This window comes from Magallana gigas, chromosome 7, assembly GCF_963853765.1.
Source record: "Magallana gigas chromosome 7, xbMagGiga1.1, whole genome shotgun sequence".
In the NCBI taxonomy this organism is placed as follows: Eukaryota; Metazoa; Mollusca; class Bivalvia; order Ostreida; family Ostreidae; genus Magallana; species Magallana gigas.
In genome coordinates this window covers 23,474,408-23,490,486 of record NC_088859.1, presented here as the reverse complement: position 1 = coordinate 23,490,486, position 16,079 = coordinate 23,474,408, and the positions used below count along the sequence as shown (strand labels likewise).

The following is a 16,079-nucleotide window of genomic DNA, read 5'->3' as shown; positions in this document are numbered from 1 at the left end:
GTTGAAGTCGTTACAGTTTTGAGATCTCGTCGATATAAGGTTTTTTGTCTCGGGACAGGAAACGGACAAACGGAAGTGCTTATTGAAATTTATTTCTTGTTTACTTTCCTAATTTACATTATTATTCATCAAAGTAACTGAAACTATCGAATGAAAACACTTAAATGGATAAACAGCTTGATTTGTTTGAACTCTTTCGGTGTGGACCGGAAGTGACGGTCGACAAAATGAAACTGTTTAAACACATCTTCAATCGAATGTCTATCATCTGTGAAAGTTTTGTGCTTTGATCACTTTTAGTTTCTGAGATCTCGTGGGTACAAAATGTGTTTTAAAAAAGCTACCTGAGATAATTGAGATATCTCACCGGAAGTAGAATTTTTTTGTTGATATAACATCGCATAGATAAGCTATGTATAGATTCATACTTATATATTCATTATATGGAAAACGAATTTAATGCGTAAAAATAATTATTTTTGAACTGCTTCCGGTGACGACCGGAAGTTACGCCAAACAAAACAAAATAGTTTAAACACATCTACAGATATAGGTCTATCATCCCACAAAGTTTGGATGTCCAAGTGCTTGCAAATTCTGAGATCTCGAGGGAACAAGGTTTTTTGCTGCGGGACAGGAAACGGACGACCGGACATGATTTTTGAAAAAATGAAAAAATTGCCTCGAGATATTATCATTCTCTATCATCCCTGAAAATTTCAGGAAAATCTATCAAGCCATCTCTGAGAAATTCTGCTGACAAAAAAGGGGGGAAAAAAAAGAAAAAGAAAGAAAAAACATTACAATCACTATAAGGTCTTCCGTTTTCAATGGAAGACATTAATAATGAAAAACATTACAATCACTATAAGGTCTTCCGTTGGAAACGGAAGACCTTAATAAAAAGAGACATTACAATCACTATAAGGATTAAGGAAAACGTTCTTGCCTGCTTTTATAATCCAGTGTAATATAGAGTAAACAACCTTAGAAAGTTGTGATCAGTTACTGCCATAGAAAGAAACTTCTTGTGCACCACAGTTTTACAATAATGAACATTCTGAGTCGTTAGGTACGCCAAAAACTAAGACTGTTGTAGATTTTAATAAATAAACACCTTTAACAGATTTATTTGAGCTACAATCCTTACTAAGTTGTGTTTACAATGTTTACACGTCAATCAATTTGATCGACATTGCCGACTTCATTGTCGCTTTTTCGGCAATATCATCGTTTTTCATCCGTACTAGTGGCTCAAACGTGTACGACTGAATAATAAGATTCTTTTAATTTAGTCAGCATTTTAAAAAAAACAACTTACATGGTGAATGAATGTCAAAATTTAAAGAAGATAATGCTAATCCTACAATTTGTTTACAATCAGCTGTTCGAAGAAGGTCGCATGTGACGTCACTGTACCATGTGACACGCTATCTAATAAACGAGTTTTTAAACAATCCAGGCTATAATTTAAATTGATATTATGGCTAATTACCGCTTTTATACCGTTAACAAACTGTTAGGAGTAATTATTAGATACACAAGGAAGCCAAAAAATGTAAAACGTCGTATACTTTAGAAACTTGCGATATGTCCTTTAAGCATTCTAATTCTGTTTGATTCTAGATTGACTTAGCCACCTTTCTGACATTAACCGAGAAAGATTTGAGGGAATTGGGAATTACAACTTTTGGTGCTAGAAGAAAAATGCTCCTAGCCATTGCAGGTAATGTTGATAAAATTAGTTTTCATGGGAGGGCTTTTTTAGAAAATGAACATTGATGATATGTTATTGGATGTACATTGTTATTAAGGGGCTGAAATGACTATAGAATATAACATTACTCCTTTCTTTTATGTAGCTTTTTGTCCTGTCATTCTTTAGTCATAAGAATTGTAAGACAAAGACAATGACTTTGTCTTTTAAATAAAGCTTTGCTTCATAGTTTTACAAAATATTTCCATATACTTTTTCCTATGGGTTGATATTTTTTATATGCCTGTTTTGTGACACAATTATTATGGTATAGTCGGCTAGAAGTACTTCTGTTCACAAGGAAGGTCGAGGTCACTATAGATTTAGTCTCTCTTCACTCTAGAGATAAGATACAAAAAATACAGATTAAGGTAGGATGATCATATTTGGAACATAGGCTGTTTAAGACAAGAGGGAGAACACGTACAATTGTGTATTATAATCCCATCTCGTGCCTCTATACATGTTTACTCTTTTATACAATTGAGTCTTCATGCAGTTATTCCTTTGTTTTGTGACTAATTTTTGTTTTCAATTAGAATTAAGTTTATTTTGATTTTGTGCATGCATTAGATATGAGAAAAAGTAAACAAAAATGTGTTTTTATTAGATTTAAACAAAAGGAGGAGTCTACTGGCAACAGAAAAAGGGGTAGAAAATGTGACCACTGATAGAGGTTTTACTGATAATGGAACAACCACAAATCTGAGGATGGACTCTCAGTCCTCCACTGGTTCACATATGTTGGAGCATCTGTCCTCCAGCTTAGGAAATGGTCCATTTAGTCATCCAAGGTCCCTTATGAGCAGCTATACCTCACCACTTAACCATGGAGGGAGATATCCCTTGAAAGGCCAGTTTCTTAGTCATAGTGCCCGACTAAGTGAGTCAAGAAATACAAGTCAGAATGCTCACATGATGAGAGGATCTGGACTAAGTGGAAGCTTTAATTACACATCTGTGGACAGCTTATTTCCAGGTGATAGATTGGTTAAGGCTCCTCCAGGATTTCCGCCAAGAAAAATTAGCCTCAATCAAAGTGCTAGTGGCAATCTATTTGCCTCTTCTGAGCTGTATTCTCATCAGATTGATTTTAATACACACAGAGATGCTAGTTCTCAAAATTTTCAGCCAGATTGTGTAAATTTGAGTGGAAGATGGTAGAATCATTGAGGGGAAAAATGTTGGTCTTAATCTAACTTTTCATGTATGTATACTTATTGCAAGGTCATTCCATGCAATCATACTTGTACAATACATATTTACAGTTATAAATTAATCTCACTGGAGACAAAATCATGCAACTAAGGATGAAAGGTTTATCAAATTCATGGCCACTGCATCTAAATACCTCTTTGCATGACATGTTGTTCATGTTTGAAGTGTAAAGGGAAATTTTTCTCAGATACATGTTTAAAGCATAGAGCAAAATTTATATTTATCAACAATCGCAAGGAAAATAATTTTTTAGGAAATGAAAATTCAAGTATGTGCAAACTTTAAATCTGAATGACTTAGAAGGGAATGGTCATGATTTGCTGACCCTAATTTTTTGTTTTTCTATTTTATTATTTACTTACCAATAGTTATTCTCAGTGGTTTTCCATTTTGAATGTTTTTTGTCAGTTAAAAGTTAAATATCATATCACCCAGGATTGATACAATATTATATTATACAGGATGTATTATATGATTCATTAGCATTTCTTATAATATGAAACAATGTCACATTGTACAACGAGATGCAATCTAATATCGTATAATTAGGAAATCACACCATATTGTATTATATTCAATGTTGTATTATATTACATGATACATTTTTAAAACACATATAAATAGTGCCTATTTGGGAGGGTAACTGTTAAAATTGTCACCTAGAGAAATTCATTGTCAACCGACGCGAAGGAGAGGTTGACAATGGTTTTCGAGGGGTGTCAATTTCAACAGTTACCCTCCCAAACAGGCACTATTTATTTTATTATACTGAATGTCTTTTTTTTTAAAGAAAATTTTACTGCTTTTATATAGAAATGAAGTGAATTCTACGGCTAACCGTATGCGTATAATTTACGCGCATGTAACAATTCGTTGTGTTACCCATTGCCAAGTGTGTTGCTAATGCTAAGGGTAATAGAACAGATTACCAACTGCATTTAAACCAATCAGATTTCAGTATTTAACATGAAAGTATAATAAAATACAATATTACATTTTTTGAAACAATTATGCCTTCTATTAAATTATGCAGTATAGAATCAAATGATACAGTATTGAATTATATGATGCAACATTGTAATGTATGATAGAATAAAGTTCTATCATTTGATACAGTATTATACCATATTCTACAATTCATTATCCTGTGGTATCACTTGATTCAATATTGTTTCACAAATAAAGATATTGTATTATATGATATAATTTAGCATTTGAAATGCATTTGTTTAGCAATTTAATCAGACAGGATGTGGAGTAAAATTATTTTTATGCTTCGAAAAATGGAGGGCATACTGCTTTGCTGCTGTCTGTCAGTCGGTCTGTCCACCAATAGCTTCTGTTCATTTTCTTCGCAGAGGTTGCACGTATTGCAATGAAATTTGGTGTACAGATTTATCATAGAAATATCTAGGTCAAATTCTATCAAAACAAAACAAATACAATCAAGCCATTTTCAACAGAGTTATGTTCCTTGGACTTAAAAAATTCAAATTATCTAGGTCAAATTCGAATTTGGGTACGATCAAGCCATTTCCGACAGAGTTATGCCCCTTGGACTTAGTAAAATTCCAATTATTTGCAGTTTCCATCCATTTTCTTCCTAGATGTTACCAAAGGAGGGGGGCGTAAGTGTTTCACAAACATCTAGCTCTTTTTAATTTTGTTTTGCACAAATCATGACCACCACCCCCCCCCCCCCCCCCCTGTACATGTTGTTATCCACAGGTACCTGCATTTGATGTTACCTTGTGAGGTATTCTTTGAAACTTCAAACCAATAAATGTCAGTTCTACTTTCAGTTCTTATAGTGAGTTCAAAAACTCAAGTGTCCACTAAATTTCAAAATTATTTGTCCTTTTCATTTAAATGTGTTGTTGTTTATTTAATTCCTTTACTTATATACATTTGATATCAAAACATTTTAACATGTTTACAAGATGGCCAACTGACCTTTATAAATTGTACAGGCTGTACAATATTGACTTTGTAAATTTGATTCAGCAACATATTTTTAAATATGTATGTAATTTCACTTGTATATGATATACATCAGTTATTTTCATGATAAAAAAGTAAACTGGTAAATTTATATACTGTATGTAAAACTCCTATTATTGAATATTGAGCATTTTGAATAGATGTAATTTGAGTATGCAAAGATATTTTTTAATGAGCTTGTAAATTGTGAAGAAAGTAATCTCAGCTTCTTTAGTTTGAATTGACAAGCAATTGTGTAAGATATATGTTTATTTGTACCTATTTTTTTATTATAATTTTTTTTATCCTCACATATTTTTATTGCAAAGGGATTTGCTTGATTTTTCAGGATCTTTTTATCATCTAATCTCAGAATATATATGACACTTCTTCCTTTTGGAATTTTTGTAAAAAAAAAAAATAATGTGCAAATAGTAGCTTCAATTAGATTTACATTTAAGCTACTAATATCGAAACTAAACAGTCTCCAAATACTATTTACATATCTCAAACTTTATTTTTATTACATAATTGATTTATAATTATAACATAAGGAATGTGTAGAAAGATATTTACAGTATTTCAGTAATCTGGAAGTCATGACAATCACTTTTGCTTTGACATTTTTTTTCTGTTAGTGGAGGTGACACATGGACGCAGATTTTTGCAATTCAATGGCCTTATGGTGAAGTTTGTACCTAGAACATCCACATTTTGTGGAAATATGAAAATATTTCAGAAGGTCTGACCCGTCTCAGTAAATCCTTTCTCTTAATTACAATGTGACAATGTTACAACTGGAAATTTTAGTTTTCATTTTAAATCCTCAATTCAAGAATGTAAGTTTCTAAAAGAAAACAAAATGTTTGACAGTTTTGATTGCCCTGTAAGTAAATCTAAATTAGGCTAGGCAAATCATTTGAGGATTGACGATTAAGTTTTAATGTAATATTCATCCACATCTAGGACACCTATTATTCAGTCAGAATGAGATTGATTAGTCAGTTATTTCATTGAAGAAATGAATCGTGTTTATTTAGTTTAAGTATGATGATCAATACATAGGACATATTTTTAGTTCATCTGAGCAGAAAGCTCAAGTGGTGTTTTTTTTTTTTTTTTTATCAAAATTTGTCTTTTGTCTGTCATCAATGTCTGTGTTGTTAACTTTCATTTTCATCATCTCCAAGTTTGGCCAATTTTAACCGAACTTAACACACGGCATTTTTGGGTGAAGAAGATTCAAGTTTGTTCAATTGAAAGACTATGTACTCTTTCAAGGGGAGATAATCTTCTCAAAAGCCTTTGACCAGAAAAGCTGAAACCTGTGTAGAAGCTTTCTTAGGTAGTGTAGATTCAAGTTTGTTTAAGATAAATTCTGTGTAAGCATCAAAATTCGGTGGCCACGCATAGTCACAAATTTTGTTCATACTTGACAGTTTGATAGACTTTGGTGAGTAAAAAAGCTTAACACCATTTGTTTGTTGCTATGTGGTCCTGTTGCCAGGGTAACCGAGGGTAAAGATTTAAAAAATGGCATTTTAATGCTTTATATTTGAGAACATATTGTGAGTAATGTGCAGAAGTTGGGGTTTCCAGGGTAGAATATATTATTAAAAATAGTTGTCATTTTTTAAAAGAAAGAAAAAAATTCACGGAGAAACGCATATTTTTAGTGCGTTTCCATGGTTACTAAACAGAAATTTTAAAAGCTGATATCATCATTAAATTTGAATAAAAAGTGCAAATCTTGGATTTTTTGGTAAACACTATTATGATTGTGCAATTAAGAATTTTAATATGAAAATTGGGAACTGTTGCTATGGTAACAAGCTTAAAAATAAAGGAAAATTATAATATTTTTAGGCATCTTTGAATGAATATTATTCACTTATAATGAATAAATATATAAAATCAAATGGTGAGAAAAAATCAAGTATGTCCTTAACTTTAATGACACTTGAAAAAAATCTGATTTTTTTAAAAAATAACTGCCGTTGCTATGGACTTTTCAGAAAGTAAGAATTTCTGCGTGATTTTTTACGCAACTTAATTTTCCATAGCAGCAAATCTTCTCTGTTGCATAACAAAGCTTTTTGTGGTATATAATGAAAATTTAGATATATCTTTACTAGTTCCAACTAAAACAATTGGAAAAAAATTCTAAAATCGAGAATTAAAGCATATCAAAATTATCTTCAATTTCTCAGTTTTTCCTTTTTTTTTTGCCTTGTTGCCATAGCAACGAATGTCAATTTTCATAATAAAATATATATAGCATTGACATTGATATGGATGTAAGAATTTAACAGTTTCCCATTTTGGCTTATTAAAAAATTGATTTCAAAAATTTGTAACGGTTTCCACGGTAACATTTTAAAAGTATTGGTTTCTCCATCAATTTTCTGATATAATTAAATAATTGAAAATAGGACAAAGGCTGTTTTATCTCTTTGATAGTTTACATTAGTGGGCAAAACCTTCTAATGTGGCTTCAAAGTAGGTAAGTTTTTTTTTTTCCATCTTTAGCCTTGATTACTATGGCAACGATTACCCCTAGCAATCAACTTTTAGTGGGTTTTTGCGTTTTACACCTAGGTGTGTCCATGTATGAAACATAAGGGAAATTGGTGACTATGCGTGGCCAGACCCTTTTATAAAGCTTTGATTCTTACATAGATCTTAAATCATGATTCCAAAAATGGAATAAAGCTTTTCTAATTAGTTATTGCTGTTGTTGTTCAGGTGAGTGATGTGGTCCCTGGGCTTCTTGTTATCGAATACTGTAAACCTAGTACATTTAACTGTGTATTCTATTTGGCTGTTTTGGCAGAAAGCAGCTTCAGCTTTATCAAATATTCTACCAAATGCTATGCATGCAATATATCATGCATGATATATGTATGAATATATCATAAGTTCAGAAAGGAACAATTAAATGAAACTATGCTAGCTTTATTGAAAATACAAATTCTGCCAAATATCACACATGCTTAATATATGTTAACAGTAAATAATGCTTTGGGTTATGTTAAGATTCATTGAGTTTTGATTTAGAATGTCTTTATAAAGTTCACTTGAAAGTCCAACAGAATTAAATTAAGACAGATTAGTGTTATCTGTAAGATAGAGATACAATTAATTAAGCCAGATTTAGCAACATCAAATGCATACTTGACTTGCAAATCACAATTATTATGACTGCATTCGGTTAGTTAAAAGTTATTCTGAAAGTTGACATTATAATTAAAACATGATTTGGGTTTTCATTATTTCAAAGTTTAATCCTCGATCTTGTTGCATTGTTTTGTAAGAGTATAGAGAGTGTGATTAACTATAACATGGATGATGATTTGTTGGCAAGACTTTGACTTTTAGACATGATATGAGAGATTTTTATTCTTAACCAATTTTTTTTTCAACTATAGTAGTTTTACATTCTAGATGAAGTCAAGTAAAAACAATCCGTCCATTTGTGTTTTATTTCTTATTTAACAATGGTTGCCAAATATTTTTGTGATATAGACAAATATGCATTTTGATTATTATTTTTATACATACAATGTAGTGTTTAGTTTCTTCAGTTTAATTGAGTGTGCAAGCTTTGTTCTAGTTTTCTTTTATTTTTTGTTCCTGTTTCTTTTATAAAACTGATTTGAGCACATTAGACCCCCAAATGGAAATCTACAATTTTTGCACCAGAGGTTGTGCTTTGCATGCTTTACTTACACCTCTGTCAACACGGGTTTGTGACATGGTAAAAACAGCAAGGCAAGCTCATGGTATTATTGATTCATTTCTCCGGTACAATCAGCGTGAAGGAGGATATTAATGTCGAATACTTTGTGGGTGAGTTTTAAAACACCATAGGAGATAGCATTGCTAAGTAAGCCCGTTGGTGCCAAGTCGAAAAAACAGCAAGGCAAGCTCATGGTATTATTGATTCATTTCTCCGGTACAATCAGCGTGAAGGAGGATATTAATGTCGAATACTTTGTGGGTGAGTTTTAAAACATCATAGGAGATAACATTGCTAAGTACATGTAAGCCCGTTGGTGCCAAGTCGAAAAAATATTTTTGGCGGCTGCCACATAGTTATCTGGCTGCCACTACACAATATCTGATGGCCACAACATAGTTATCTGGTGACGCTACATAATATCTGGCAGCCGCCAAATAATATATTTGGCTTCCTGATGCATGCGTATGTTTTAATTGGAGCTATTAGGGAGAGGTGGATACACTTAAGCACACTTGTACTACACTATTGTTGCAGGCCCACTATCATAGTATATGATTTCGTAGACAAACTCAAGTAATGATATATGTAGATTAGTGCAAAGTTGGTACATTTTCGACGAATGTTACATTTAAAGTTACTTTGTGCTAATTTGATATAATCATCGGTTTTTGCTGCTGTTTTGGTGGTGGTGGTGGGAGGGGGTTGGACACTTGCATACATGTAGCTCTGTAAAGGCCTTTAATGATTAATCTCAAATTAGAGGTTTTGAAAACGACTCCGTTGTTTCAATCATAAACAAAGTGGCCAACTCTTGTAATTTAAAGCTGGCATTAAACAAAAAGAAACAACAAACAACACTTTTTTATTGAAAATTTGAAGCTAAATTGCTCCTGTCAGTCGCCGATAACAGAATGAATATAACAGGACACGTTCATGCAGTGACTGCATCATGTTGTTTATCTGACAGACGTGTTTTGTCTCAAATAAACTTTAAGTAATTAGATCTGTAACTAACGGACCCCCCTCCCGACTTTCTGTACTTTGACCACAATAATGACTCCGTTTTATCCCAAAATTCACCTTGTTAGCGCTCTCATGCCTACAAATTTTGACGGATTTACGTGAAATTTATACCAAATGTTTATATCACTAATACCTTGGTCAAGTTCCTAAATCAGCCTTGGTCGATACTAGTATAGATCTACTGCTTGACCGGCGGGGGACCCAGGAATTCTATTCTTGTTAATTTACACATGTGATGAGATGTGCCGATTTCAGACCCACGGTGAATAATAAATCCCTCATTGCGATAGAGACCGTGATGAATAATTTTCTCTTTCCCTGTAAAGAGGTATAGCGCACTTGATATACGATTTGGCCTCAAATATAGGACTTTTGCAAATATCAGACATTTTTGAAAGTATATAATATTTAGATTAAATATATTCAAAGAGGCGCAAATAAGGCAATTTCCATGCTAGAAGAGTCTGATTTATCTTACAAGACATCCTTAAAACATTCAGGTTTTGTTAGGAATATATAGGAAAGTAGTTAGTAAACGATTTAAAAAAAATGGATATTTGACTATTTGAACCACTCTAAACCAAAGACATCCGATTAAAATTATGTTCTACAGGTATTGTAGTACACGTTTACATTGAATTAATTATAGTTTAACGTGGTCTTCGTACTGAAAATCAGACAAATATTTCAATTAGTGTCTTTTCTAATACAATCATGTACATGTATATAGCCATATATATTGAAAATGCATCTACTGATAATGTAAGATGCCTGGCTTAGTGGTAACGCGGAGGTCTTTTTGATTTTGTGGTCGCTGGATCAAGTAGTGATTTTTTTCCACTTCAATTGAAACATGAACATAATAGAGAGATTAAGTTACACGTATCTAATGGTCTGGGTTTTTTAAAATTATCTTGTTTAATTCAATCTGAGTATGAGCATAGCCAATATACACAGATCTCTTCATTAACACTACATGTATACATGTACTCTATTTACACTTAGATCCATTGCATTCTGCTTGAGCTTGTCACGGTTCAGAATATCAACTACTGCTATACACAGAGTTTCCCGAATTTATGACAAATCAGTTGTTACAGACACCATTATAAAATCAGTACAGTGTATCCAGGTTTCGAAAATCATATTGCGACAGCTAGGTACCTGAAATCTATTTTTAGTAACAGGTACTTTCCGTCCAAACACATGAAATGGAAAAAGGCGCTATACCTCTTTACTGCTATCAGTTTTTGTATACCACGAGAGCGATTTTTGAAAAATTTATTTGGATTAATATCTAAGACCTTAATAACACTCACTTTTTAGAAAATGATGGCGGCTTCCAATTAAATTATGTGACAGTGGCCATATGAATAATGTTACGGTCGCAAGTTATTAAGTGGCGGTCGCCAGATAATATGTGTCGGCTGATAGATAAAATATTTTTTTTTAAGTTGCACCAACGGGCCTCCGTACATTGCTGCCTTTTTGCACAAAAATCAACGATGGTTTGGAAGCAAGCAGAAACTGCTTTATAAAACTTTTAACATCTGGCAAACTTGTTCATGAGATCAGATTTTAATTTTTTCCTGTGCAAAACAGTTCTCCCAGTAACTTTGAAATTGAAAGGGATAAAGGTATTGAAGATTTCAATTGAATTGTTTATAATCATATTTATAGATAAAAGAAGTAAATACATCCATTTCAATTACAATTTGCTCATCATTTCAGTTTGGACAAGAATCTTGTACTTCAGGCATTGACAGAGGTGAAGCTTGCAAAGCTCGACCTCTGGTGAGAGAATTAGAATTCTATCAAAAAATGTTGTTTAATTCTAATTTAAAAATAAACCAAATCATGTTGTATGTTTTAATATTGAATTATACAAGTGTGTGTGTGTGTGTGTGTGTGTGTGTGTGTGTGTGTGTGTGTACACGGTTGCTTTATTTTAAATGATTCAGTGTTACCAATACTTTGAATCATGATGCTTCAAATATAAGTTGGTGGTTTAAACTGTTGATATCAATACTGTTATTCTTTTTAGGCAAAAAAGTGTAATGCTATAAGATGAATATGCTTTAGTTGTAATTATTTGTGATTTTCTTTTTAAAAAATAGTAAGTGAATGAATATGGATAGAAATAAAATTATTAAAAAAAAAATTAACACTGACTTGAAAAGAATTTACTTTTGTAATGATTAGATAATGCTTCACTCTCATTCATTATATCAGTATATTGAAATCAGAAATCTGATGCAGTTAAATGGTTATTGCTCGACATGTTCATTTGCATGGCCACCCATCCCCCATGTATTACATGTTATTGGCCCTGGGGCCATAAAACTTTACCTAGCACACTTTTGATCTAAGTCTCACTTGTTTATCAGAAATATACTCAGTATGTAGTGGGAAAGTGAGACTGAGATCAAAAGTGAACTTGTCTAGGTTTAATGGCCATGGGACCTAATCACAAAATATCTCGACAGTCTACAATTAAATAAAAGTATTTAAAAATAAGTCTTACTTTTTTATACCCCCGCAAAGGAAGATTAGGGGGGTATATTGGAATCACCTGATCCGTCTGTCTGTAGGTAGACGCAATTTTGTCCCCATTATAGAATATTTCAGTTTTTCGTGGAATAGTGCATATGTACATATGTCAAACACCATCTGAAGATGTGCATCTGCAATCTTTATTGAGATCAGACCAGATTTAATGACTTTATGACAGTTTTCATTTTCCTTATACTATATATTGTACACTGATGTTGAAAACTAAGGGAGGTAATCCTTACAAATTTTATTAATTATATACATGTAATTAATTGCAGGGGTCACTAAAGTATTAAATTGTTACTATATGTTCTTACCAAAAATGCGCAACTTTAGATACAGATTAAAAATTCAAAACGAACTTCTGGGAAAAATCCTCGTAACATCTTTTAAACAACACTTCATTTACAATTTTCGAGCAAAATACACACGTGCATCCAGCAAGGCGTGAGACTTTGTTTACCTCGAAGTTACACATGTGCTTGAAAATCAAGCCCCGGCCTTTTCACCTCCTCCGGAAACAACACGCATCAAGACTTCAAATGACCTCGCATTATTACAAAACTGGAATAGTTAGACCTGTTACACATTGTTTTTCAGCTCATAAAAAAATCATCTCCTGTCGCCTGCGGAAACGCCCCAAATTCAAAGGAAAATTCGGGAATTATTTTGCCTCAGCCATGTTTTGAACCTTCAGAGAAATACTGTTATGACACCTGCAATATAACTTATTTTTTGTTATTGCAAAATGAACATTATTAAATTGATTAATACTCATTGTGTTATGTGACTAAAAACATTATGAAGATGTCTACTCATTTCAGAAAGTTATGAGCGATTTACTTAACACCACAGTGTACACGGTGGCCACCTATTTATGAAAATATGATCAAAGTTAAACTGTCTGCATATACACTTGGTTTTTTTTATATTAAGTGATTTTTTGTTTTTAAATTGACAAGTAATGTATGAAAATGTATAAAATGACGCAAATTAATTAATACCGTATGGACTCCAGTAATGTCTGCAAAAAATTCGATGACCCTGCCTCTGGGGGTGGGGTAGAGAAAACGTCATTATTTCATACAATTTATGAAAATAGTGAGAACCTTTATCCAAAACAGCATGATGGTTTTGTTCTAATCTAACTTACGTGAGTGATACATCTCAGCTGTTTTCAGCTTTCACATCAACATTTCTCAATTTTTGACATAGTTTCTGTAACACAAGGGCCTGAACAACCGATTTATTTGAAATTCACTCCCCGAAGATTTTGTTGTTTACGACGATGAATACTAAATCGTATTTGATTTGCTGAAAATTTTCTGGACAGTTTAGACGGTCCGATATATTATAAATGGGTCATTGTTTCGAGGCAGTAGAACATTTCAGAGGAAATCTGGGCTAATTGTTTATACATCATTAAAAACAAAATAAGCCTGCTGCTGGCTACAAAACCCCATTGATTGTCATTTTTCGTCTAAACACACTGACTCAACAACTTAAACACAAGTAAAACAATTTTTAACATTGCAAACCGGTTTTCTTGCAGGTGTCACTACAGTATTATATTTTTACTATATGTTCTTAACAAAACTTACGATACAGATTAAAAGTTCAAAACGAACTTGTGGGAAAATCCTCGTGACATCTTTTTAAACAACACTTCATTTATAGTTTTCGAGCTAAATACACACGTGCATCCAGCAAGGCGTGAGACTTTGTTTACCTCGAAGTTGCACATGTGCTTGAAAATCAAGCCCGGGCCTTTTCACCCTCTCCGGAAACAACACGCATCAAGACTTCAAATGACCTCGCATTATTACAAAACTGGAATAGTTAGGCCTGTTACACATTGTTTTTCAGCTCATAAAAAAATCATCTCCTGTCGCGTGCGGAAACGCCCCAAATTCAAAGGAAAATTCGGGAATTATTTTGCCTCAGCCATATTTTGACGTAAACCTTCAGTGAAATACTGTAAAGACACCAGCAAACACTTGTACTTTAAAGCAAATATATTTATATTAATATATCCAGATGGAGGTTTTTTGTTCTTTTTTCATAACTAAATATATGTTTTAAAAGTAATCAATCAACTCAAAATGCAAAAGTTTTGGTTGTCAATGATAAATTATTAGGAGCTAAAATGAACATCAAAGACAAATGTGGCTGAATTTATTTGTCCCTAGGGGGCCATTATCTGAGCCATGGTTTAGATGGAGCGTGTGTTAAGGGAAAATTGATAATCTGTAATTTGAATTAGGCAGTGGGGTTTTAGGGTTATTTTAATACTGTTTCAATTATAAACCAAAAGTTTCTATCATTATTAGGAAATACATTTGTAAATTATTTCATTATTGATAAAGAAATTATTTTGCATATTGATACGTACACATATAGAAGCTGTTTAAATTTAGTAGTTAGATAAATTGATAGTGATCCTCTAAAGCTTAATGAATTACAAATAAAATTCAAAATCATGGATCTGATTGTAATGTTTTGGCAATTTTGAAATTGTAATTTTTTACATTTAGATAATAAAAGTATGCAAATCATGGTAAATGTTTTGCTAGGTTTATCCTTAACAAGTTAACAAAGTGCAAGCTCATTAGAAAAATATCAGACTCCTGTGGGATCTATTTTAAGCTCACCGAGACGAAGTCGGGGGGAGTTGATGCTAAACCCACGGCGGCGTCCGGACCTGGTTAAGGTTTGTGTTGCAGGTCCTTTTTCTAAGTTATTACTTGTCCTATCTTCACCAAACTTGCATGGATGATATATCTGGAACTACTTATGAAGCTTTTTGGAGCAGGTGCCCTTTGATAGCCACTTCAAGTTAGTTATGGTCCTAACTTCACCAAACTTGCATGGATGGTGTGTCTAATGAAACTGAAGCACTTAACTGGCTTGAGATTAATAATTACGTATAACATATCACATATTTACATCGCGACATGTTACGGGGTTCAGCCTTCTATGCTATTACGCATGCGTATTTACTGTAAACTGAACACATGCAGAGCTCGCGAGGATTCTCCTGGACATGTTTGTTGATAAAAATATGTCTTTTTTACTTCTCCCAGGTAATAATTGTTCAAAGTTTTTAGCTCACATGAACCGAAGGTTCAAGTGAGCTTTTCTGATCACCCGTTGTCCGTCGTCCGTCCATCTGTCCGTCCGTCTGTAAACTTTTCGCATTGACTTCCTCTCTAAAACCACAGGGCCAATTTTAACCAAATTTAGTACAAAGCATCCTTATGGTAAGTCGATTATAAATTGTTAAAATAAAGCGCACAGCCCTTTTTAAAAGGGAGATAATTGCGAAATAGTGAGTAAAGGGTGTGTGTCTTTAAAAATCTTCTCAAGAACCACTCTACCAGAAATGCCAATATTTACAAAAAAGCTTGTGTATATAGTGAAGAATCTAAATTGTAAAAACCGTGACCCTCGGACCAAAACTGGGGCTCCAGGCGTGATTCAAAGTTTAACATAGAAATACTAAGGATTTTTTTTTTAAATCTTCTTCTCAAGAACCACTGCACCAGAAATGCCAATATTTACAAAAAAGGTTTTATATATATAGTGAAGATTCTAAATTGTAAAAAACGCGACCCTCGGACCAAAACTGGGGCCCAGACGGGGTTCAAGGTTTCACATAGAAATACATGGGAAAAATGTTTACAAGATTTGTGTTCCATTTATTCAACTAAATTGTGCACAAAAAACCCAACTGTGTCTCCCTGATTATTGACAACTCATTGCAAGTATAAAAGTTTGTTTAATCAAGAAATGACGGATGAATACGAT

At 32.9% G+C, this 16,079-nt stretch overlaps 1 protein-coding gene across 1 annotated transcript in view; it reads left to right on the top strand.

The window, feature by feature from the left end:
• The window catches only part of LOC105325916 (protein bicaudal C homolog 1-A), a 294,873-nt gene extending 282,989 nt beyond the window's left edge, over positions 1-11,884 (top strand). The window contains exons 18-19 of the mRNA XM_034458287.2: positions 1,627-1,726; positions 2,367-11,884. Of these exons, the coding sequence (XP_034314178.2) occupies positions 1,627-1,726; positions 2,367-2,920 (654 nt within the window). The 3' untranslated portion in view covers positions 2,921-11,884. The remainder of the gene's footprint in view (positions 1-1,626; positions 1,727-2,366) is intronic.
• Positions 11,885-16,079: the final 4,195 nt, after the last annotated feature.